General features: G+C 40.7%; 1 protein-coding gene across 4 annotated transcripts; it reads left to right on the top strand.

Moving 5' to 3' along the window:
• On the top strand, positions 1-24,481 carry PPP4R3B (protein phosphatase 4 regulatory subunit 3B). 4 transcript variants are annotated; one of them, XM_014966379.1, is made up of 16 exons: positions 1-515; positions 1,625-1,680; positions 8,154-8,252; positions 9,267-9,887; positions 13,125-13,202; positions 14,041-14,157; positions 15,317-15,433; positions 15,791-15,922; positions 16,412-16,514; positions 17,568-17,603; positions 18,278-18,436; positions 19,161-19,330; positions 20,495-20,634; positions 21,130-21,293; positions 21,748-21,950; positions 22,775-24,481. In XM_014966379.1, the coding sequence occupies exons 1-16, from the start codon at positions 374-376 to the stop codon at positions 22,868-22,870; spliced, it is 2,433 nt and encodes an 810-aa protein (XP_014821865.1). In that variant the 5' UTR covers positions 1-373; the 3' UTR covers positions 22,871-24,481. The 4 variants fall into 4 exon arrangements, with proteins under 4 accessions (XP_014821865.1, XP_014821866.1, XP_014821863.1 ...); XM_014966380.1 differs by having other exon boundaries at positions 21,109-21,293; positions 21,826-21,950; XM_014966377.1 differs by having other exon boundaries at positions 2-515; positions 17,571-17,603; positions 21,109-21,293.
• Positions 24,482-25,601: the final 1,120 nt, after the last annotated feature.

The following is a 25,601-nucleotide window of genomic DNA, read 5'->3' as shown; positions in this document are numbered from 1 at the left end:
CCCGCCGCCGTCCCCTCGGCGGCACCACGGCAGCTGCCGGCCGCCGTAGCCCCTGCGAGGGGAGCCCGTGGCCGGGCTGGGAGGAAGAGAAAGGCGGCGAGAGTCGGGTTACAAGATGGCGGCGGCGCTGCGGTAGCTGCTGAGGCGGCGGAGCGGCGCCAGCGAGGGCACGAGCCGGGGCGCGGCGTCGCTCTCTCGCCGTTGGGGAGCCATGAAAAGCGGCGCCTTAACGGCCCCGCCGTGCCCCTGAGCGGCCCCCGGCGGCCCCGCTTCCTCCCTCCCCCGCCCTCGCTCCATCGCCCCCCGGAGGCGGAGCGGGCCCGGGCCTGGGCCCCGGGGCCGGCGCGGAGGGCCCGAGAACCGGAGCTGCACCATGTCGGACACCCGTCGGCGGGTGAAGGTCTACACCCTCAACGAGGATCGGCAATGGGACGACAGGGGCACCGGGCACGTCTCCTGCACCTACGTGGAGCGGCTGAAGGGGATGTCGCTGCTGGTGCGCGCCGAGTCGGACGGTGAGAGCGTGGCCGGGGCTGCGCGGAGGCCTAGGCCGCCCGCCGCCGCCCGGGCCCGGGCCTCTTCCCCTCGCTCCCCGCCGCACCGGCCCCGCCGGCCAGCGCCGACACCCGCCGCCGCCCCGCCGGGCCTGGCTGCTGGGCTCGCCCCCATCCCCACCCCCCCGCCTTTATCGGGGAGGACCCCAGAGAATTGTTATGATTATGTTTTCCCCGGCCCCGTGCGAAGTTTCCTTCCCCCGATAAGCCGCCCAGGCCCTAGGCTTTCCCCCTGCCAGTCACCCTGGCCGGCTGCGTCTCCTTTGACTGAACGGAGATGAAGTTGTTATGTTTGACGACATCTTGTTCGCTTTGGAACTACTCTTCCTCCCCCCCCGCCCCCTTCGTGTTACTATAAAAAGTTCATTGGGTTTTTCTTTGTTTTGGGGGTGTTTTCCCCTAGAAATTCTCTGGTCGTATTCCGAAGTGATCGGGTTGCATGGCGTTCCTCGTGTTTTACTGCACTTTAAAGTCACCTTAAGGGTCTCTTTTGGAGGGGGGAGGGTACACGCTCACCACTTTGTCAGCCGACAGGTGCTAATGTGCTAAATAAACCACCTAAGACTGGTATAAATGACTCTGGAGCTGTTGCCAGGATACATACACTACTTGCATACACAAGATAAAGTCCCTGGGTTTATAGTATCCAGATGATTCACTTCTGAAGGACAGTTGAAGGAAATAAAAGCAAATGGCCCACGTGGCTTCTGTGGGGAAAAACATTTTTATACTGGGCAGCACAGTTACCTGATGTGGATTCGTATAGGTTTGCTAAACGGCCTTTAAACAAGCTAATTGTCACACCAGGTTTCAGGGGAAAAAACTGCGTTACAGGGAATTTCTAAATTGGAAAAGAAAAATACATTTTAATATGAATATTTATGTTGAATTTTGTCTTAACTTGCTTATTTTAGGGAATTATGTTTAAAGAAGATGGTTCTGCTGGACCTTCTGTAAGATGTGGAGTATGTTGAGGATATATGTTGGCTGGCACATGGGTGGTTGTTGTAAGACGCGTAGAGATGTTTGTTTTGTTAAACTTAGTAAATATATCTTCGTACCTTTTTCAGGTTCACTACTGTTAGAATCGAAGATAAATCCAAATACTGCATATCAAAAACAGCAGGCAAGTATTATTGCTAGGCTTTATTTTTTTTCTGATTACTGAGGAATTGTTTTATGCTCAAACTAATTGCGTTTTTCAGAAAAAAAGCAAAGCAGCATGACATGGAATTGTCAATGGTGTTTTTCATAGAGGGAAAAATCTTCCTTAGAAGCCTGTAGGTGCTGCAATACTTCACATTCTAGAAATTAAACCATGGTTCTCCTGAAAAACCCTTTTGGACTTCATGTTTTGAAGAGAATATACACAATTGGGGTAAATACTCATTTCAGTACAGGACAAATAGTTCAAAAAACATATAAGTGTAACTTTTGTCTCCCATCCCAGGCTGTATGAAATAATTACCGAATTAGGAAGGCAAAACTTTGGCCAGCTCTGTTACAGCGTATTTACTTCTTGAGTTCTTTCTCTGAAAATAACACAAAGGAATTTGTCTTTGTGTAACTTCTTTCATTGTTGCTGTTTAGTTTTTGTTTTAAGCCTTGAAAACTTCTGCTCTCCTAAGGAAAGGGACTAGCCATGGTGAGACTTACTTGCACAGTTGCATTTCCTGGGAGTAAGCCTTCTGCAAAACAAAGAAGTAAAACAGTTGGGAGCTATGTTAATGGGTCATTTTTGTTTAATCTACTAAAAAAAATTAGCTTACCAAATCTCTTTTGCTTTTATCACTTTTATTGCTTTTCTCTTTTTCTGCATTAATTTTTGGTGTCTCTGCCTACATTGTTCTGATGGTTATTACTGGCTTTTTTCTGTCTGTTCCTTTGTTCTGCGGTAGACTCTCTGTTCCTTTTTGTTCAGTGTTTTATACTGTTCTTTGTCATTATGGTATCCAGAAGTATTTCAGTAATTCTTCCTAAATCATGGAGACAAATCTTTAAGGATTTTGTTGGTTTGATTTTTTTTTTTCCAATGGAAAGGTGACAAGTTATGTTATGAGAATTTGAGGAAAGATACTTTTGAGCACAGGTTGGCTGACTTCAGCTTAGGAGCGAGTCAGTGTTGGACCTAGCTTTTAATTTTCAGAAGGCTCATTAGATATTGGTGGTTTTAGTTAGGTGGGTGATGGTGGTAGGCTTTCCTTGGGCGGGCCATACTGAGGAAGGGGGACGGTCTTTATGGAGCTCTGCAGGGTTCTGAAAGTTAAAAGCCTTGAACTGCTTCCTGTTTAGCGGAGGAAATTAATACATAATGAAATACAAATGCAGATTATGTTGCTGCAAAGTTTTAAATTGCTTCCTTTTGCAGCCTGTTTTCTGAAACTTCAAACAACTGATTATTTGAAAGCCTTCTTTACTTAATTGGTAGCAAAATTTCATGTGACTTAAGTAGCTTTTGTTGCCATTTTTCTTGTGGGAGTCTTTTTAGGTTGTAGTTCTGAAACACTGGTGGTGTGGTTTATTTTGGTTGGCTTTTATTACTGATTCTAATGCTTTTGTGTCCTTGTGGCTGAAAGCATTTCGTTGTTCACTCTTTCAAAGAAGTTTGGGTTTGAGTTGTTCTTTTTGTTTTTGAAGAGGAATAAAGATTGATGATTTCCAGAGACAGGTTCTAGGTTTGTCTAACTTCTGCAATCATGCAGCTTTTAGTTGGGAGAGTTTTGTCCTCAAATTTTACATGTATCTTTCTGAATAGAGCAGCAAAAAGCAGACCTCAACGTAGCATTCCCATGCTTCTCAATTTGTGGTATTTCAGTCTCACCTCTAAAAGATTGTTGTATTCAAACCTGAGCATCTCAAGAGCAGATCCTTTTTTAAAATGGTGGAAAGATGTAGGCAACATATTCTTTGGTTAATCAGAGATGAAGAGAGGTGGGCTTTCCTTGTGTTGAAGTCTGTTAGGTAGGTAGCCTGAAGACTCAGACCGTGCTGTTCTGCCCAGGGCAGGTGCTTGTAGGTGGATGGCAGCACAGAGGAGAGCACTCTTTTCCACTTGCCAGAGTTCAGTTGCAGATTTTCATTAAGGTGCTGATGGCCTTGGGTTTGGAGAAAGCTGCAAGATGGTGTAGTTTGATGGAAAAGAACCATGCCCTGCTTACACATCTGTCTTCATAGAAGTTACTTGAATGGACTTACAGAATAGCAGTCACTTAAGTTGTGGCTTGCGTGGCATCGTTCTGCAGAAAAAGAAAACTGCCCTGATATTTAGTTGCTGTGCATCAGTCTGTGATTACCAATATTAGACTGTTTGTGCTAAGTGGTACTGTAACCATTGACTAACTGTAAACAGGGCAGTTTCTGTAAACAGGCCTGTTATCTGCCTTCTCAAACCGTGTTTGTGGTCACAAGCTTTTGGGCAGAACTCAATTCTGTGAAGGTGTTAAGCGTACTATAATCATGACCTCTTTCTCAAAAGAAGCAGAACTTGGATTGGACATAGGTGCCAGGCTGCTCAGCGTACAACATGAAAGAATCTCTAATTCCATGTATGCAAAGAACATGAGAGCCTGCTTTAGATGCTCCTGGATTTTGGGGCATTGGCTTTGAGGTTACATACCTCTACTGGAAAGCCGGTATTGGCCATAAGGCAGGGTCAGATGTGTTGTGGAGGCTCTAGCAGGAGCAGTTTAAAAAGTCGTTACCACACCCATTTGTTGTTCCACCCTCTGCTTGAGGTTACTGTTCCCTGGCAGAACTGGCGGAAGAGCATGTCTTCAGTGAGAAATCAGATGAATCTGTTCTTGTGCTTTTTCACTTCAGCTCCATTACAGAGGTGGTAACTTTCATTTGCACGGCTGTACAACTTTAAACTGCTACAGAAATCCTCACTGTGAGCTCTGCCTTCTGATGTTAACTCTCCTTTAGGTGTGTTCTATCCATTTTCAGATCTGACCTGAAGAATGTGTGCAAATCCTGTCTTTTGCACTGCGTTGCCATCCCTCGGGAGAACAGAGCAATTTGCTTCAGGCAAGATGGGAGTTGGTTGAGGCTGGGATTTAACACATTTCCAGGGGTGCTGTTAAAGCCAACCCGAGCAGTTGCCAGGGGGCTTCTTCACTCCTCATCCACGCCAGCATGAGTATTTGTGTTGCTGTGTGACAGGTTAGGTGTAGGAACTGATTTAGTTGAAACACCCCTTTTCACTGGATTAATTTCTATCAGCATGTGTTCCCCTGCCTGGTTCACTGTACATCACGCTTCTGCTGGCGTGTGGGGGGCGTGAGGGGCCAGTGTAGGAGCATTCATTGTACAAACCAGTACCAGCACTGAAGAGGGATTAGAACTACTGTCTTGGTTTTATCTTTATCTTGTGTTGAAGTGAATTAAGGAGCATTGCTGTTGCTCATCGAAGGAGCAGCGTTGTGGGTGGGACTGTCTGTGGTCTTCAGGGGTTGTCTTAGGTCATGCAGGAAGTGGACTCCGGATGAGTAGATTTTATATTGGTATTGGAAAGTTATTTTCTGATGAAACTATCTTTTAGTTGTTCAGCAATATTTTCGGAGAAACTTACATAACTTCTGCTGTGTGTGGGTGGTACAGATTGAAATGGGTACTGTTCAGTAACTCAAGAATTCTCACAGAATTTTTGAGTGCAGTCATTGAAGTCACTGCACAATGTCTCTTGTGTGAATCATTCTGGACTATGAGTAGGATCTTTTCATGAATGCGTCTTTCTGTGTTCATCGAGCACCTCTGAATCTCAGATCACCTGTAAGTGTGTTGATTTTGAGTGTCAGGGCATCTTTAAGTTCGCGGAACATATAATCGTGGGTTGGAAGGAACCTTTCAGATCGTCGAGTCCAACCATCAACCTAACAGTGACAAAATCACCACTAAACCATGTTCCTCAGCACCATGTCTGCCCGGCTTTTAAATCCCTTCAGGAATAGTGATTCCACCACTTCCCTGGGCAGCCTGTCCTGATGTTTGATAACCCTTTCGGTGAAGAAATTTTTCCTAAAATCCAATCTAAACCTCCCCTGGCACAACTTGAGGCCGTTTCCTCTTGTCCTGTTGCTTGTTACCTGGGAGAAGAGACCAACCCCTCAACATCTCAAGATAAACATTTCAGATTTTGAGTTCTGTAACGCCCATAACATTATGCTAAGAATTCTTATTTTTTTATTAATCTCTAAAAGAGAACCAGATCAGGGAGCTGATCAGACTTTTCAGTGCCTGCAGCTGACAATAATTATTTTTTCCTTGAAGCCCAGTTCAACTGCACACTCTCAAATGGCACGCTGTAAACACAGAGATTCAGCTGTCTGTGTGCTGGAGCTGAGGGTGGGCAGCTGTAAGCAGAGACCCTGTCAGCTGTAGGAAGCTGTACCCTTTGTGCACACGAATCGAAGCCTGAAAGCAGGGAATCTACCTATTAATATTTGTGACTGCAGGACAAAAGTACAAGTGTAATACAGGGCACTGTAGTATAAACAAACAACTCTCGTGAACGGCATTAAAACCATAGTACAGTGAGCTTAGTTCTTTTCGGAATGAGGAAATTTCGTTTCTTTAAGGAATGTGTAAAAATGAGAAAGGAAAAAAAGCCTGAGCTTGTGCAAATGCTGTTGTTTTTAGTGTGGCCTGTGATTACGTTTTGGGAGAAGGAAGCTGATCTATTGGTAGGTATTTGTTAATAGTGTTGCCGTAAGAAAAGGATGTTAAGCTAGGCTTCTTAAAAAAAAAAAAAAAGAAAAAAAGGCAAAACCCTCAAAACACACAACTACATATGGATATTGAGAGATTAAGCTGACTGTAGAAATGAACTGAAGAATTAATGCCATATCAGTGATGCTGATTTTCATTCGTGTTCCAGAGGAATAACTGTAGCAGCTGGTAAGTTGTGTTTGTTGAGAGGGATGTGTGCTTTTCAGGTAGCTGTGCTGGTGGAGGAGTTTACCTCCTGTCCCATGCCAGCTGCTTCTCAGCAGTCCTGCCCGAAATGTTAGTCCCCTCACATCTCCCCGTGGAAATACTTACGAGCGCTCCCTGACCTATGTAATCCCAGATAACTGCATTAACAAAGGTCTGTTTAAATCATCTCAACTAACCTGATTTTGATCAAAAACGATTTAAGGAATGCTGAGTGGCAGTAGGTTCAAGAGTAGCAATGATCACTTGGTATTAATTATGTTTTTGTCCCTCTGTCTGCAGTGGACATGTGAGGGATGGTTGTATGATACCACGTCGTGTTTTGGCCTTTTAGCATAGTGAATGCTGTACAGATTGTCATCAGTCACCCTCATCACGTCCTGTTGCTTGGTGCACAAAGGGAACCAAGCAGCATTTTTGGGGTAAAGATGTTGGGGGGCAGTGGCAGTGCCTGTTTCCTGCTGCCCCTGAAGTTTCTTCAAGTATGTTGGGCATCTGTAGGCCAGTCAGATGTTTGTTTGGGTTTGGTTGCTAAGCTTAGAGATGTCACTTTGAATGTTTTGTTTACCGTAAAAGTGATGCGTAAGCTGAAGATTTACAAACCTTGATAATCTGTGCAGTGAATATTGACCTTTGTAAATGCAGGAAGTAAATTAACCTTATTGACCATTAAGCAAGGGCTTGTTGGTGTTTAAAAAAAAAGTAAAAGGTGCAGTAACAGTTCAGGAGATCAACACACTTGGCAGAATGTTGAACTGTTTTGCTGGAGCTCATCAAAGTAGCAGAGAGCTGTTCAGTTTGAACATTTTAACATGAAGATGGGGTTACTGTAGGATGCCAAACTATGTATTTGGATGTGGAAGCAGAGGCTGACATCACTCACAATACTGCCTCAAGTGTCCTAATAAAACCTCATAAAAACACCTGTTTAGTCGGTTCAGAAATTCCAGCGAATCTTCCAGTTATAATGTGCAAGTGCACCAATTGGATTGGTAGAGGCAATGTAACAGAGAAGAAAAATCTGCTCAAATGAAAGTACCTTTTGGCAAGACATTTGTAACTTTAGTATATTATTCAGGCTGTATGTCTTTTAATTCAGAAAAGAGTATTTTAACTTTAGTTAGGCATTATTTCTCATAGTGATAAGGCTGTATTAAACCCTTTCTGAGGAGGAAGCACTATAATCTTGGAGCTTTTGTTTCTGCTTCATTAAATATGAAAAGACTTAAATTGTTATACTGCAGGTTTTCTTAATCTCCTACAACATGTGCATTCCCTTTTCAAGACTGTTGGCTCAGAAATATGTTGCAGAAAAATAATATTCTAAGTGTTTTGGATATGAAAAACAGTATATTAAAATATATAATATATAAGGTACTGGTCATAAAATAGCAAGAAAGAATAATATTCTAAGTGTTTTGGATATGAAAACCAGTATATTAAAATATATAATACATAAGGTACTGGTCATAAAATAGCAAAAAAAAAAGGTGATGTCTCTTATGGCCAAACAGGTGATTTAGTATTTTAATGTCTTGCGTTCTTTTGTGACAAGTGTAATTTTAATAAAAAATATTTTTTCTTTAGATATGACTTAAACGAATACAGATTAATATGCAGTGTAGACCTGTTTCAGTAACAATATTTGTCTTTTTTTGTCTTAAACAGGACACCCTGATTGTTTGGTCAGAAGCAGAAAACTATGATTTAGCACTGAGTTTTCAAGAAAAAGCTGGCTGTGATGAAATTTGGGAAAAAATCTGCCAGGTACAGTTAACTTTAAATACTCTGTTTCTTCCAGATATTTTTATGTCTTCTCTGACTTCATGTTTTTGTGCTGTAGTTTTTAAACCTACTTGTAAAATAAGCATACGTTGGTCATTGTTTTCTGTACCTTTTCTGTGTAAGATCTTAAGTTGCCACTAGTTAGAACACTAGTAGTTGTTTTCATCCCGCGCTTTTGAAAAATGAATGTAATGATGAAACTCAGGTGAATAGGCATTTTAGGAGTGAGTTTGTATTAAAAAGGGGAGTAGCGGAGTACCGTGTTTTAATCATCCTCCCAGGTGGCCTTAGGAAGCTGGCTTGTTGGAGTGTGGTGGAACTGAAAATGTGTTGCAATGCATAAGGAGCAAGATATTTCACTGTGAGAGACAAAGAGGTGGCATTGCTGTATAAACTCAAAAATGTGATACATTTTTTCATCAAGACCAAAATCTTATTGCCTGTGTCTTACGGATATTTTGATCTTCATTGTTTTATTACAGAACAGTTTAAATTTTATACTTTGAACTCTGGAAGTAATAAATCAATGGAGTTGCACCTATGTGTACTTACAAGACCAAACCTGGGGTTTCACATTTGGAATTTATCATAACCTTCTCAGATTTTGAAATGATGCAATGTAAAGCTATTAATTAAAGAAACATAGTCTGAAAGGGATGCCTTCATGTGATCAGACAACGTAAACCGTTAGCCTTAGGTTCTTTCATCAAATTCCAAAACTCTTCCCGCTTCATCGTCCTCCTGTGTAACGTGTGAGCCTTTGTGATGCTCTTAGGGTTTGGTTTGATTTGATTTTTTGGCAAGTGTACTGTTGAGGGAAATGGTAGTGACTGTAGAGCTTAGAGGCAGCAAACAGATCTCTGCATGGCTAGACGTCTTCCAGGCAACTGAAGGTATAAAAGTGCTTAGCATAGCACATGTTACTGCAGTTACTGACTTGATTATTTTGATGTATGTTTTGGGATGAGACAGTAATTGTGCTTGCTCTCTTCTTAGGTTCAAGGTAAGGATCCTTCAGTGGAAGTCACACAGGACCTCATTGAGTCAGAAGAGGAACACATAGAAGAAATGCCTGAAACTAGTCCCTTGATCGACCTTCCTACTTGTGAACTCAACAAACTTGAAGAGATTGCTGACCTAGTTACCTCTGTCCTCTCCTCACCCATCCGTAGAGAAAAGCTAGCGCTGGCCTTGGAGAATGAAGGCTATATTAAAAAACTATTACAGCTTTTCCAAGTCTGCGAGAATTTAGAGAACACCGAAGGCTTACATCATTTGTATGAAATTATTAGAGGAATTTTGTTTCTCAACAAAGCAACTCTGTTTGAGGTGATGTTTTCTGATGAGTGTATTATGGATGTTGTTGGATGCCTTGAGTATGATCCTTCTTTGGCTCAGCCAAAACGGCACAGGGAGTTCTTGACCAAAACAGCAAAATTTAAGGAGGTTATTCCTATAACAGACTCTGAACTCAGGCAAAAAATCCACCAGACTTACAGGGTACAGTATATTCAGGACATCATCTTGCCGACACCATCTGTTTTTGAAGAGAATTTTCTTTCCACACTCACTTCCTTTATTTTCTTCAACAAAGTTGAGATTGTCAGTATGTTGCAGGTAAGTAATTTTTAATACTATATAGACAGATTGTGTATAGATACCTCTAGCTGTAGTTTCGAAATTGATTACAGCTCTTTATCACTATGGAAGTTAATCATACGTGCTCTCATTTGCATAATGTTTTGAATGCTTGCCCTTATTTCTGATACCTTTTATTTTTGAAATTATAGATTCCAGGTGTATATATTAGTGTTTTTAATGGGTTGTAAACATACACATTTTGAGCTGGTTTTGTTTACGTAATTGAGGGAACAATATATATCAGGGACATCTGTGACATCTTTATAACAAATTCTGAGTCTGTGGTTCAAAAGAGCATGTTCAGAACCATTCCTGTTATACTACTGTTACTTTATGGTACTAATTTCAGATGTTCATGTTGTAGTGTAAAGTAAATAATTATTATTTTTTTTCTCTTCATACTGATACACAAAAGTAATAATTAACCAGTATGTTACTACGTCAAAAAGCTGATGGAATACTTTGTAGACAGAAGCAGGCTTAAAAGTAATTGGGTGTGACAACTAAGCTGGACTGTGGAAGGAGCCATGGTAAAGAGCTGCGTTTGAACTTCATGACATTTAGGGTATTTTCAGTTCATATTTTGTTGTGCAAACTAATGGGTACCAAAGTGGTTTTTATCTGATTCTGATCCATGTCCTTAGAAATAATGGTACATTTGTGTAGAGCAGAACATCACAAACCTATCAGTTTTGTTTTGATCATGGATAGTCTCTGAAATACGAAGATTCAAGGAGAAGAAGAGAGCAGTAAAATTGTGGAAGGAGAGAGGCACTGGAGAGATAACGTTGCCATAGGGAATATTTCTAAAGAATGCAATAGAGAACTGAAAAAAACCCCTAAGCTACAGAATTTCATGAATAAGCTTTTGGACTTCTCTCTACTTTGGTTTGATAGCAGGAAGAAACTAAAAAGTAAATCCCATTTGCAAAGTTAATGGGTTTGCATTAAATAAATCTTCCCCTTTTTATTCTATTCCATATGTTAGTTTTCTAAAACTAAAATAAATTCAGTATCATTCTCCTGAGGCCAGGCCACAGTCCCACTTCCATTTAGAGATTTTTAACTCTGTAAACTTATTTATTTTTCATGTAAGTTTTACTATACTGAACGGTTAATTGTGCCTTAACAGAAAACTCCTGTTGCTTGCTTTTTTTGCTGCTCTCAGTCACTGCTGTCTTTGCCAGAGTAGAGAAAGTGCAGGGCACCTACACAGGATTGACCGTAATTGAGATGTGCATGTTAATTTACAAATAATGTTGCTGTTGTACATCATTTGAGCTGCCTTGAGAGTTACAAACTAAGAAGAAAGCACACATGGAAGAGATGTTATTGATAGCACGCTTGAGGAAAATTAGAGAGTTGTATGGACCTCAGGTTCACGACTGTTTTCACAGTCCCCTGGTGTAAATCAGCTTTTTGTTGTGGCCCAAGAACTCTAAAGCTCCTTTGGGTTTGGTGAACACATTAGAAGTCTTGTTACCCTAAATACACCGGCAAAGCTCCCTAGGAGAATGCAGTTTATAGGAGTAACAGATTGTGTTTGCCACAGCAGTAAAGCTCCTTTCTACGTGCTGTGAAGCAGCAGATCCCAGTGCTGCTGTGGATGAAGGGAGCCACCTGGGAAACTGGGTGAGTGTGGAGATCCTACGCCCTTCCTGTGCTCCAGGACATCAGCACCACACCGTGCAGCAGCCTTAGACAAGCAAGAGTTCTTTCTGGTGCCAAGCGTTGTGTTGTAGGGGTTTTCTAGCCTCTCTGTTGCTGATTGTGGTACGGTTATTTTTTTCAATAGGCTTAATTAAGCTGTTAAAGCCAGCAAAGCTTAGAGTAAGCTACTAAGTCTCTGTACGTTGCACTCTCTCTGGTGTTGATTCCAGGTATCGGTTGTTTGTAAAGCACTTCTTTTCCCACGTCTTAAAATTTTCAGGAAAAAATTGTAAGCCTTTGGTTGGCATTCCTGTGACTGTCACAATTCTGTATTATGTGAGCCTAATAAAGCACACAGATTTTAGTCACAGCACACAGAAAAATAGAGAAGTAAGCGCCCTTTACATGATGCAGTGTGATGTTTATATATATTTATTGGAATGCTACTGTTCCCTTCATGTTTGTTCAATGCATAAGTAAAGTTATGGAGTTGAATCAGTGATGCATAATTTTGTAATGCTGTAGCATAATGTTACTGTTTACTTTAAAATTTATATTCTATTTAAAGGTAAAATTGTCATTTGATTTGAGAGAATGCCAACACTATTTTCTATGTGAAGGAGTGTAGAGAAATGGATGTTCAGAGAGGACAGGAACTGCCCAAACAGTTGAGAGATGATGATGATGATGATCGCTCTGGTTCTTTTGTACTTGTTGAGTTTTAGGCAATGGTGTAACTGAAACGCTCAACAGGAAGTGAAATGTTATCCTATATATACTTAAAATAAATATCACTTAGTAGAGGATCTGAATGTGAAAGGCAAATAATTCTCAAAAAAGTTTTCCAGATTGAAAAAGCTGAACTTCCTTCAAGCAGAGAGCTTATTTTGAGAACAAGGTTAACAAAAGTTTTCCAGATTGAAAAAGCTGAACTTCCTTCAAACAGAGAGCTTATTTTGAGAACAAGGTTAATGGGGGCATGGGGGCACAACTTGTAACGTGTTGATCTACTCCCCCTTGCATGGGTGGTCTGAACAAAGGTTTGCAGGGCTGCAGATCCCAAATGGGTACCTGATCCCTGTGTGATGTCAGCCCCGTTGTGTCAGCGCCGTAGGTGCAACATGGTAAAATTTTGATGAATGGGAGTGTGGGGGGTTGGGGCAGAGCTGTAAACCCTGGGGGGCGTGACAGAAGGAAAGGGAATGACACCTCCTTTGGTCATTTAGAAGGCAGTTTTAGTAATCATCACCTGTGCTCAGTGTAGCCTATGGTTACCTGCTCCCACTGCGCAGAATCAGCACCAAAACAATGCCCTAGAAATGATCCTTCCCAACAGGTAGCCTTGGGTTTCCCTATCCTGTGGTAAAATGTAGGTGTGGAGAAAAAAAAGGGAAAAAACCGTTATCTACCAAATCTACTAATGCATGCTTTTTTTGTTTGTAATTAGGCATCGTAGTTAAGCTTAAACTAAATTCGACTTCCTACAGTGTGGGATCCAATAAAGATCAGTGTTTTAACTTTGAAGAGGCATCATGTAAGTCATGTTCTTCTTGTGTTACACAGGAAGATGAGAAATTTTTGTCTGAAGTTTTTGCACAATTAACAGATGAAGCTACAGATGATGACAAACGATGTGAATTGGTAAGTCCAGTGGTCTTTGAACACTTAAACCACAGATATTAAGTAGAAATATTGAAACTGTTGTTCTGGTTCTGCAACCATTGAGGTATTTCTGTAACCATAGAATAGATTCTAATGTAGCTGAGCCTTCGTTTTTGGATTCACTGGAAAAATATTTCTTGTGAGGTAAGCTCTGGTTTATTTGTTCTAAATAATTATTGTTGAGAAAGTACTAGCACTAAGCTGACATCCTAGGCCTAAAGGAATACTTTCTTCTGAGTACTCTTCAACATACCATATCACTTCTCTTTGTCATTTAAACACTGCTTTTTTCACTGTACTGTACTCATTCCAAAAGAACTTTTAAGTCCTATGACCAAGGATTACCAGTAGTCCCTTAATATATATATATTTGTATCACAAACTAGGATTACCAGTAGTCCCTTAATATATATATGTATCACAAACACTATTTAGCCTGGAATATGTTTATCAGCTGAAATTGCCTTGTTAAAATCTTCCTTTAAGTGAGGGAAGCATCTGTTTTTTCAAACAAAGGTCACGTCAGACAGAAGTATAAATCCTTCATACACAGGTGTGATAAAATAGCTACAATGTGACTGTATCTCTTTCTGGGGTAAATTTCAACCTCTGAAATTTCTGCTTGTTTTTACTGTCTTTCCCTTTCCTTTGTCGTTATCGTTGAAAGTTTGAGGAGAAAGGACTAGAATAATACCGTTTGCTAGAAAGGCACATGCTGGCCAGTACACAAACTCTTAAGACAAATTCTAACAGTTTCCTATTTTCAGAGACTTTTCTGAATCAAACACACTTTAAATTGTTTTTTCCTATTTGATAGGTTAACTTTTTCAAGGAATTCTGCGCATTTTCTCAGACATTACAACCTCAGAACAGAGATGCATTTTTCAAAACATTGGCAAAGCTGGGAATTCTTCCAGCTCTTGAAATTGTAATGGTAAGTGAAAACTTAAAGCTGATTTTAATAAAATTTTAAAAACCCACAGACATTTAAGTAGTCCTTCAGATCTGTGAAGCACCTTTTTGTAAGTTTGATTGGACACCTTTGCTCTGCTGAAAGTTGAAGTTTATCGTAATGTTCAGAATCCAAAAGATGTCCTCAGTGTTCTGAAGTAGCCTGACTTTGTCACTGTGATTATTTTTGCTTTTGCATGATGGGGAAGTCTGGGGTAGATGCAGCCCTTTTGACAACTGAGTGTAAAAATTGAGAGATACTCTCTTTCATGGGGCAGCTTGGGTTTTTTTTTCCGTTGTTGTTGGAACAGTGCCAAAGAAGTATTTTTAGATAATCTTGAACTGTTGGCTTGTTGCTATCCCAAAGATCTTGTAATCCTGTCTTTTCAGAGGTATGAAGCAGATTAATCTATCTTAATCAGCAATGTGAAAACATGATTTATTTTTTTCCCCTCCTTTGGTTGAAGCAGCTATTGCTTCCTGAGCATTGCAGTTCACATGGCAGTGCTGGTGATACTCAGAAACTATAAATTCTGAGGTTTTTGTATTCTAGAGTAACAGCCTGTGAGGTTACCGAAGGACATTGACTGTTAAAAAACAGAAGAGTCATGTAGATCTTCAGTGATTAGATGAACCCTAATCTTGTTATACTTTTCCAGGGCTAGACCAGCCCAAATATTTTCTGTTACATTAATATTTTAGGCTTAGAAATAGAGTTATCAGAGAAAATAGCAGACCTTAAGGAAAATTATTAATTCTTGTTGCCTATAAATGAGTACAGAAACTTTTCTACAGACTGATTTGTATAGTTGTTCCTTCTGTACAAAATCAGTAAACTCTGGATGACAGGTACAGAACGTGAGCATTTTAGGTACTCTAGCAAGTAGCACAATATAAATGTTTCCTGCCTAAGTTAGGGCTATCAAATTCACTTTTCTAGAGGATTGAAATAGTGGGGTAACCATTTTGCTGTTTTGGGTTTGGTTTTTTTCACCTATAGTTATTTTTGTGTCTCTCAGAAACTTTTGTAATAAAAGGTTTTCAAAACTTTCAACTCTATTCTTTGAAGCTTTACTTCATAATAAATACCAAACTTGATTTACTCAAATGAATTGATCTCTTTTTTTTTTTTTTTTTACTAGGGAATGGATGATCTGCAAGTTAGATCTGCTGCTACAGATATATTTTCTTATCTGGTAGAATTTAGTCCATCCATGGTCCGAGAATTCGTAATGCAAGAGGCCCAGCAGAGTGATGATGTAAGTAAAAGTGGTTTGGAGTTTGACTATACTAGATTTAGAGCAAAAGGGAAGAAAAACAGCAAAACAAACCTTTCTAGCATTTGGAATACAGTTAGCCCAAAAACTTAGACAGTAGGAATGTAGGAAAAAGTAGCTTTAAGATGAAAAAGTTTCTGAGCATGTTGGTGTTGTGTGTGTTTACAGCAATAAGATCGTAGCTCTGCCTGACAGTGAGTTCAGGTGAGGAGGGTTGTGCTTCACAGCTCTTCCAGTTTTTCAGTTTCACTTCGGTTTTACTGGGGAAATCATTCCACTATTGAAACTGTGTCTAATTATTTTGTGGTTGTTTTGGTTTTGTTTTTTTTTTTTTTGCAGGACATCCTGCTCATCAACGTGGTCATTGAGCAGATGATCTGCGATACGGATCCTGAGCTCGGGGGAGCTGTTCAGCTGATGGGGCTCTTGCGCACCCTGATAGACCCAGAGAATATGTTGGCCACAGCTAATGTAAGAAAACACAAAGGGGTAAAGACCTTTACTGTCTCAGCACAACGGAAAGCCTGGTATTTATTCCTGTTAGTGTGGTGGAGGATAAAAATAAAAAGAGGTTTTTATTCTTTTTTGGCAGTGTTATGTATGGTCTGGATACTGAATTTAAACAAGCTAAAAAATAAGCTGAAATTGCCATTAACTTTTGATAAAAGGAACGTGTCTGTGGTATCGTACAAGTGTTTAATAAACTAAGCAGTTTTGCATCCACGGTGGGGCTTTCCTGGTGCTAGCTGGGCTGGTTTGCTGTGTCTCGGATCTTCTTCCAAAATAAAGAAACGTATCTTATTTGAGTGAAGGTAATGTTGCAGGACCAACCAAAAAGATACAGGCAGACCTAAAGGAGTTGACAGAATTATTTGTAAGCTGTCTTTTATGTTTCTACTCTTTCTTATTTAAAAGGAAGTACACAAATGCGAGTATTTAATAAAGTTATATTTGTTTTAGAAAACGGAAAAAAGTGAATTTCTCAATTTCTTCTACAACCATTGTATGCATGTTCTTACTGCACCGCTTCTGGCTAATACATCAGAAGATAAATGTGAAAAAGGTAATGTTACTTCCCCACCACCACCACCCCCTTGTAATGTTTTTCAGTGACTTGCAATCCTGGGAACAGGGACGAGCCTGTGGCCCGAGCTGGGAAGGCACTTGCTGAGAAGTGGTGTTTCCCCAGTGCCAGGGCTCTGTAGGCAGAAGTTTTAATAGCCCTTTAGTCCAGCCTTGAATGATAACGGATCTTTATGCTGTGCCTTGTATCCTGTGTATCTGCTTGGTGTGTATTATTAGTTGTATAACTTTAAAGAATATTTACTGTAAAGCAGAGAGTGTCTTTTAGCTCACAAGTACTTTTTTCTAAAAGTTTACAAAAATGCTGATGTGCATCAGTGGTTACAGGTGTGCTCAGGTGATTAACTGCAAGGACTGGTTTTCACTTGGCTGTACTATAGAAATGCTGAAAGAAATCTATTCAAAGCAATACAACTTGGGACTCCTTTATCTTGTTTCTTTTTAAATTTTTCCTGGTACCATTAAAGGGGTTGGAAATCTCTGTTTGGCACACACAGATAACACTCGCTAGTTTGCCTCTACTGCTTCACAAACAAATTTAACATTATTACAGCCTCTTGAGTCAGACTTTCTTTTGAGTGCTCTTTCAAGAGATTAAATCAAACCAATACGTATTTGGTAAAAACATTTCTTTCATCTGACCCGTCTTCTCATGTTAAGTTTTAAGTAAAAAAAAAAAATGTTTTATGCATTTTATACAAAAATAAAACTTGTAATACTCATTTTATAATATTATTTGAAAAAATTTGCAACAGGCACTTTCTTTTATTCTATGTATACTATTCCTAAATATTAGATTACCTATTTTCACCTAGTTGAATTTGAAACTTTGTAATGTAAATTGAATATATAATCTGAGCTGGCATGCATTCTTGCTGTATGTCTATTTCTCGATAGCTTACAGGAACTTTTGATTTGACAAAAGTTTGAATGGCTGCTAGAATTGATTGTTTATCCCCATCGTTTAAATATTTGCAGTGCTTTGAAAAACTTTTTCTGATTTTTGTTTTTGTTTTCTGTTTATCTGATGCAGTAGTTGGGTCCACTAAGAGTAACACAATTTGTCCTGGTAAGTTTTAATTGACGTTGAGTTTTGAAAGTTGTCTTGTGTGCCGGGTATGGTGTTTTTATTTAAAAAAAAAAAAGAGTTAGGTATGTCCATACTTTATTTTTTTAAAATACTTTTTATTTAAATAGATGTAGGTGCTTTGCTTCGTTTGAGACAACAGGAAGCTGAAAGAACATTTTCGTCTGCTTTTGAGTTACTGGGTTTCACTTTTTTTTTACTAGTCTACTTTGTTACTCAAAGTTTAAATCAATGTTAGTAAAATACATACTGAAGAGACAGAGCTGAGCTTTTACAGTTTGGATTTTTATCTGTGCAGGCTTCTTTTTTGATGAGTATGAAAAGGCATTGCTAATTAGGTTCACGTGAATACAGATCGGACTGGCTTTTTTTTTTTAACTCCATACCAGTAGTCTGGATTGCCTTAACCAGTAACTGGTTGGAACAGATCCCACTGCCAATTCAGCATGGGTTTTGTGACTTAAAAAAAAAATATATAAAGCCAAATTTGTACGTGTTGGTTTGTTCTGACCCAAAGTCCCGCTTCCTAAAGCAACGCAGTTTGTCACTAGAAACGTGTGAGGAGCTGTAATAGCAGCTGAGCGTGGTGATGATTTGGTGCATGACAGCACTTTGTGGTTTTTTAATATAACTTAAGGCTTTACTTTTTCTTGTAGATAATTATCAAACGGCACAACTACTTGCCTTAATTTTGGAGCTGCTTACTTTTTGTGTGGAACACCACACGTATCACATCAAAAATTACATTATGAACAAAGATTTGCTAAGAAGAGTACTGGTCTTGATGAATTCAAAACACACGTTTCTGGCCTTGTGTGAGTATGGAGCTGTTGTGATTTCCTTCTTCGAGGCTTTGTATCTACTGTGGGGAATGTAAAGGAGTAAAAGTGTTTATTTAACTCAAAATTCATGTTAATTTCCTCTTTATTACTGACTAGCTCTTAAGTAATTTTGAAAAAAAGGTAGCAGATGGCTGTTACTGTAGACCAGTGCAGGTTGTGGTGGAGGGGAATCGTGTCTTTTGAAGTCCACAATGAACATTTCGAGTCTTTATGACAGAAAGGATGATTTGTGATCAGCTGTCTTAGTTCATTTAAATGGATAAACTGTAATTTCTTAACATCGTCACAAATCTAGTGCTCCTGGTGGAGAGCAAATGAAATTTGGTGAGTGTGGTATTTAAAGAATAGGGGCTGGTTCTGGGAAGTGCACACGGAGAAGCACAGGAATGAGCTAATACTTTAACTTCACCTGCGCTAAAGTTTATTGCTGCTGGATTTCAAAAATAAATTATTGGAGCCTGATCACACTCAAATACCCGGGAAAGTCAAAGAATGAAAGAAAGGTTACCTCTCAGCAAATGTTTCTTCTGAACTTTAAGAAAGTGCTTTTTAAGGCTCTTGGGTTGGGGGGGTGTGGGGGGTGGGACGACGCATCTTCCTCTCAGTAAATGTCAGGTTTTTTCAGTTCTTTTCAAGAGAAGCAGGTTGGAGCCCTGGCATGTAGTTACTAAATTCTGGAATCTCTTTCTTCACATAGGTGCTCTTCGCTTTATGAGGAGGATAATTGGCCTAAAAGATGAATTTTATAACCGTTATATCACCAAGGGAAACCTGTTTGAACCGGTTATAAATGCTCTGTTGGATAATGGAACTAGGTACAATCTACTCAACTCTGCTGTGATCGAGCTGTTTGAATTCATCAGGGTGGTAAGTTCAGCAGCTTCTTCAGCTCTTCTGTGTATGTGGCATCTCGTGGAGAAATACGAAATGCAAATCTTTCCCTTGAAATAGTGTATTACTACTTCAAATAACAAGCTAAAAACCCCATAGATAAATGTTGAAATGGAAAGGAGGCAGCGAGCTGCTTCGTGCTTGTTTTACTTGATTGTCCCATCACAGAGTGTGTGTTGGCCCTATTTACATACACTATTTACACTATTTACATACACATTTGTGTAAAAGCGTCCCACAGATGAAATTCATCTCAGTGGTAGAATGTGTTGTTTCTAGACCAAGCTTTGAAGTGAGGAATTAAGTGAAATATGTTATATGTGAGTAAATCTGGGTATTATTCAGTCTAAATGAGACTAATTTGGCTAGAAATTTGAATTACCATTGTCTTTTAAAATCCTACACACATGCTTTCTCAGCCAGTGTCAGCTTTGAATCGGTAGATTTTCCACCGGCAGCGTTTGTGGGCACAGTGTGTGTGTGGAGAGGACAGAGGGGACAAGGAGGAGCCCCTGCTTTGTGGGATTGCTGGGGTGGACAACAAGGACTGGCAACAGCTCCTGAGCCACTCGCTGCAAATGCCTTGGGCTGTGGGAGTTGTCTTCTCAGGGGATCCTTGTGGTCTGCAAAAATGTAGGGCAGTTTTTAGTCACAGGATGTTGTAGCTGCTGACTTCTCAAGAAGGAAATGCATTGTGTCTCCAGGTGACTTTTGCCAGTGTGGTTTGAAAGTTAAGAGTTGCCCGATACGGTGAGGCTTGTGAGGGGGTGAGGGACTGAAAGGTGCCTGGTGCCACCTGTGCTGCTCTGGGTTCTGAGGACAAGAAAAAACAGCTGAAACTTTGGGGGAGAGCCTTGTTTTCTCAAGAGGGCTTAATCCTAGATAGCAAGCATCATGGGGTAATCGAGCTGTCACAGGTAGAACTGGGACAGTACTGACTATATTGTCCATTTGTATGGGAAATTATTTCCAGATTTCAGCTTTTTTATAAAAAAAAAAAATTCTGATGACTTCACCCTTATTCTTTAACATTTTTACTCTGGACAATGCATCAGTTATTTTAAAACTAAACTCTCTAAAGGTTTCAGAACTTCTGCATGTTAATATTTGAGACTGAAACCCTGTTTTGTTCTTATGCAGGAAGATATTAAGTCCCTTATTGCACATATAGTTGAAAACTTTTATAATGCACTTGAATCTATCGAATATGTTCAGACATTCAAGGGATTGAAGACAAAATATGAGCAAGAAAAAGACCGACAAAACCAGAAACTGAACAGGTACGACCCGGTTTATGGATGCTGAGACCTTTACTGAATGCCCCTGGGTGTTATCTTCTTCCTGCTGCTTGGTTTTTTCCTTTCCTAGAAGGCAGAAACAGCAGAAGGCTGGGTTGGTTGGTTTTTTGGTTCTTGATGAAAACTTCTTTAATTAGAGTAAATCTCCATCTGGCTTTCCTTGTGGCCTCCTGTAGTTACCGCTCACGTTTGTCAGGATACGAAATGTTACATTCAGAAAACTCTCAGCTTACGAAGAGCAGATCCTTCTTCTGTCACTCAGAGTTAGGATTCAACCTGCCTTGGTGCCACCTGGGCTTTTGCTGAAGCTCATGTTGACGGCAGAATGGGAGAGGGAGCTGGGCTGCCTTCCCAAACTCAGGGAATTCACACTCCAGCCTCAGAAGCCGTTGCTGATCCTGGCTGGGTCTGAACCAGAGGGCACAATTTGAACCCCTTGTCGTGTGTCTCTTACAGTGTTCCATCTATATTGCGTAGCAATAGATTTCGCAGAGATGCAAGAGCCTTAGAGGAGGATGAAGAAATGTGGTTCAACGAAGACGAAGAAGAAGAAGGTGAAGCTGTTGTACCTCCAGTCGAGAAGTCAAAACAGGAGGATGATTTTCCAGATAGCTATGAAAAATTTATGGAAACTAAAAAAGGTATTTACTCCATTTCAGCTTGTCAGCACTGGAAGTGCTCTGTGGCAGATACCTGGAGTATCATGTAAACAAACCAGTTGCTTGTGCTCTGTATCATCATCAGGAGTCAGGGTATTCTGTGTAATTAACTAATTAATTCCTTACATGTCTTTGCAAGACAGTTTAGGATTAAAATAATAAGTTAAATTGCTCCAAGCATGCATCTAGATTAAATGAGATGCAATAGCAAAATTTTACGTGTACTAGTGTGTGCTGAGAGAGCAGTGTCCCCGTGTCCCCAGCACCCCTGCCTTCTCCATTTGCATGCTGGGTGAGGTCAGGAGGTGAGCTGGGAATTTATACTGAATTTAAAAAAAACCAGTAGGGCAGGTTTTGCCCTGTGATGATGCTGTGATGTGGATTGTACTCCATGGTGTACAGCCGATACTTAAGTATGAAAATGTTTGTCCCTCAGCTAAGGAGAGCGAGGACAAAGAGAATCTTCCAAAAAGGACTTCAGCTGGGGGATTCAAATTCACTTTTTCCCACTCAGCCAGCGCAGCCAATGGTGCAAACGGTGCAAACAGTAAATCCGTGGCAGCTCAGACGTCACCAGCAACCTCCAACGGCTCCTCCTCAAAGAACACAACCCTGAGCACAGCGGTGACGGCCTCCAAGGTGGGACAACTGGTACAAAAGCTGCTGTTCCTCACTGAGGACAGCGGAGCACTGTCAGGAGACTTTGCTGGTTGTAAGGTGGCATGGTCAGCGTGGCAGTCAGCGTTAGCCTCTGGGCAGGGCATCTTATTTACATATAAACTCATCCAAAGCCCTGTCCAGCTAAGCCCTTACTAGTTTAGGAGAAGGTTTAAGGAAGTATTAGGTGGGACAGGAGTCTGTTGGGAACCTGGTGGGCACCCTTTGATCTTGCATCTTCTGCATAATTTAACTCTTCCCACTCCTCAGCTTTTTTAACTGTCCAGTTGCTGCTGTGTGTGTGATTGTTTTTTTTTTTTTTCTCAATTATGTTACTAATCCCCCAACAGGGGGCCCACAAAGTGTTTTTAAGCAGACGAAATAGAGTTAGTGATACTTCGTTATGTCTTGCCCAGTCGAGCAAGTTCCTGAGAGGCTACAGGAAATTGTGGCAAAAATTGTATTGCACACACCTAAGACTTAGCAGCAAAATGGACGTGCAGTTACACGCGTTAGATTCTCTGACTGTCCAGGTGGGAGCTTGAAAAGGGATTTTAAAGTAATTCTGAGACCAGATCCCGAGACGCAAGGAAGTTCCAGTACTTTTATAACTTTGAGGTTCAAAAATATTCTTAAGACAAATAGGTCTTTGAACAAAAAAGGCATCACCAAAACCTTTCTGCAGCCTCGTGTGTCCCGGGCAGGTTGGCTGGGGGTTGTGTGGTAAAGTTGCACATTTCTGGGTATTTTTTTAAATGTGAGCTTTTCTTTTTTTTTTTTTTTTCTTCTCCTTTTTTAATTGGCAGGGAAGTCTAGTTGGCCTAGTGGATTATCCTGATGATGAAGATGATGATGAAGAGGAGGAGACATCTCCAAGGAAAAGACCTCGTCTGGGTTCATAAATGAAACCAAAACTTTGGAATAAGAACTTTTATTATGGGGTTTCAAATGCTGCAACTGTTTTAAGAGCTAAAAAGAATCTGATTCAGAAAGCTTTCTCCCATGAGTATATAAGATAATACAAGGAGTAGCAAAAGAAACTCAGTGTATCAGCTAGAAAGGGTTAGTTCTGTAAACACAAAGCTTCCCAGGAACTTAATATCTTTCTAGTAAGTAAGGAGTCTGCCATTCAGGCTGTCAAAAAAATGAAAAAGTAAAAAAAAAAAAAAGTGGGTTAGTATTCACAGAACCTGGATGAAGGCTTCTCAGCAAGGAAAGTCTCAGGTGTTGGGAGGGCAGGGGGAGGGAAAGATACGGTAAAACTTTTTTTAAAATATTGCAGGGTTTCCCCAGTGTTTAACAGAACTAGGAAAAAAAAATTCAAGCTTAAATTTTGAACCCAGTAATCTTAATTTTGTAATGGTGCTGTCAGTTGTGTTCTTTTAGTAATGCCTCTTTTAAAAAAATTTTAAGGGAAAACTAACTCTGTTTGCATAAGAACAATCCAGATTTTGGGACCATTTATTACCAATTAAATCGCATTTCTCATGGTTGGAGGGAGGGACACTGCCGTTCTAGTGCATGTTGAATTGTTTAAAACAGTTACAAATAAAGTTTTAATTTGTATTTTTCAAGAGGAGAAAACGGAAGCTGGATTCAAAACGGATGGTTTTCCTTGTTTTTTCGATTAGACATCCAGTAATATTTATGCCAAGGAATTGATCGCTTCCAAAATATCTCCAGGAGCTGCTTGTGTCAAAGCGGTGCTGCCCCCGGCCCACCCCAGGAGCTGGAGGGGCTGGCTGTGTGGTGGAAGGGGCTGTCTCCTCTGGGGGCAGCCAGCCCTTCTCCTCTTCTCCAGTTTCAATTCAACTGAGGTGGTGACCAGAAACACTAAGGGGTTTTTCGTAGCGATGGATTGAGCAGCCTTTTAACACCAAAGTCACTTTGGACCAAGCTGGAACCATCACCCAGAGACCCCGCTCTGCGAGGCCGAATCAACAAGCGGCACCTGAGGCTGGGTGTTAATGCAAAAGCTGCTTTTTCTAAAAACAAGAAAAGCACATTCCACGTGGTAGGTTGAGCAAACGGCGACTAAAGTAGGCGAGTTGGTAGAGGCAAACAGTCCAGGTTTTATTCGCAAGAGCAGCAAGTGAACTGTAAATATTTTAATGTTAGTTTGCCCGTATGTGATCTGAGATCATGACGACGTGAGAGGAAATTTCCCAACGACAATTAACGTGTCAGAAATGTTAAAATACGAAACCAGCTGCAATCCACCAGAGAGATCACTCTTGTAATATGTGTTATGGGTCCATTTCTCCTGGAATAGTTTAAACTGAAGCAGTTTCTCTGTTTTGGAGATTTTTGTAGTTAATTTTAATTTTAGCTATTGTTTGGAAAAAGATGGGCTGTCTGTGTAGATATGAAGTATAGTTTTTTTCCATAAAACAGAAGTTTATTTTGTATTAAAAATACCACTGTACTTGTTTTACACCATTTGTATACATGTGGTGATATTAATGCTGAACTGTAAAATTCAGGAATTAAAATGTGACCCTGTAATTCCATAACTATTGCTTTTGTTTGGTTTGTTGTACATGGTAAGTTAACTCAGAAATTTTAAATGTGGCCGTTTTAGAGTATTTTTTTAGATTAGTTACCCGTGCAGTTTTCAAAGTTAACTCTATACCACTAGATGAAATCCCAGAGGGGAGAGGTGTGAGTTCTTACCGACGGACGGCAGCTCCTGCCCCTGGACCTGGGGACAGTGCCATGGCCCCTGGGGGCTCCAGGCCACCCAGAAGGGGACTCCTCATCTCCCACCTGTGCCACCGAACGCCCCGTCAGCTCCCACCACGGGATGTGAGGAAGCCTTTGCTGGTCAAGCACAGCTGCTTGCTCTCCTGCTGTCCATAACCTGGTTTCCTGCCTGAGGAGTCTTTTCTCTCCCCCGGTAGCGAGGATGGGCTTCCTCCAGCACTACACACAGTATGTGCCTTTACTAACCTGAGGCTGAAAAATGGCATCACCCGCTCCGTGGACCTGAGCTGTCCTGAGTCTCTGTAACAGCCACCCCAAAGAAGGTCTCTGAGAGTCTCCGACCGACGCGCGTTAGTCCTGACTGTTCCCCACCGCCCCAGCTCTTCCCTCAAGTACTGTCAGGAGCTTTAAAAAAAAACATACGTTCAGACCAACGTGAGGGGTGAAAAATGGCATCACCCGCTCCGTGGACCTGAGCTGTCCTGAGTCTCTGTAACAGCCACCCCAAAGAAGGTCTCTGAGAGTCTCCGACCGAAGCGCGTTAGTCCTGACTGTTCCCCACCGCCCCAGCTCTTCCCTCAAGTACTGTCAGGAGCTTTAAAAAAAAAAATATACGTTCAGACCAACGTGAGGGGTTTGGTTTTTTTTTTTTTTTTTACAGCAAAAACAAGAATGTCATGAATTTTTATAGTTACTAGAAAAAGACTGTGTAAAGTGGCATTAGATGTCCCGTTTAAAAACAAATTAAAAAATACTATCCCTGTAGAAGGTGACACACGGTATTCTTTTAAACTGGCTTTTGTCTGGGGCCGTTGCCCAGTCTGACCTGGTGGGTTCTGCCTGTTCCCCTGTCTGGGGTCCTTCCACTACCACTCTTTTTTTTGGAAAAGAACATCTGCCAACATGTATCAGTTATAAATGCTATTTTAA

Source organism: Calidris pugnax, unplaced genomic scaffold, assembly GCF_001431845.1.
Source record: "Calidris pugnax isolate Ruff unplaced genomic scaffold, ASM143184v1 scaffold31, whole genome shotgun sequence".
Lineage (NCBI taxonomy): Eukaryota > Metazoa > Chordata > Aves > Charadriiformes > Scolopacidae > Calidris > Calidris pugnax.
This window is presented reverse-complemented; position numbering and strand designations above follow the sequence as displayed.

What these genes read in the sequence shown, in the direction of transcription:
- PPP4R3B (XM_014966376.1), top strand. Translation starts at nt 374, where the DNA reads ATGTCGGACACCCGTCGGCGGGTGAAGGTCTACACCCTCAACGAGGAT. An exon ending in GGTGCGCGCCGAGTCGGACG is followed by an intron (nt 516 to 1,624) that starts GTGAGAGCGTGG and finishes TACCTTTTTCAG; the next exon opens with GTTCACTACTGTTAGAATCG. An exon ending in ATGACAAACGATGTGAATTG is followed by an intron (nt 13,203 to 14,040) that starts GTAAGTCCAGTG and finishes CCTATTTGATAG; the next exon opens with GTTAACTTTTTCAAGGAATT.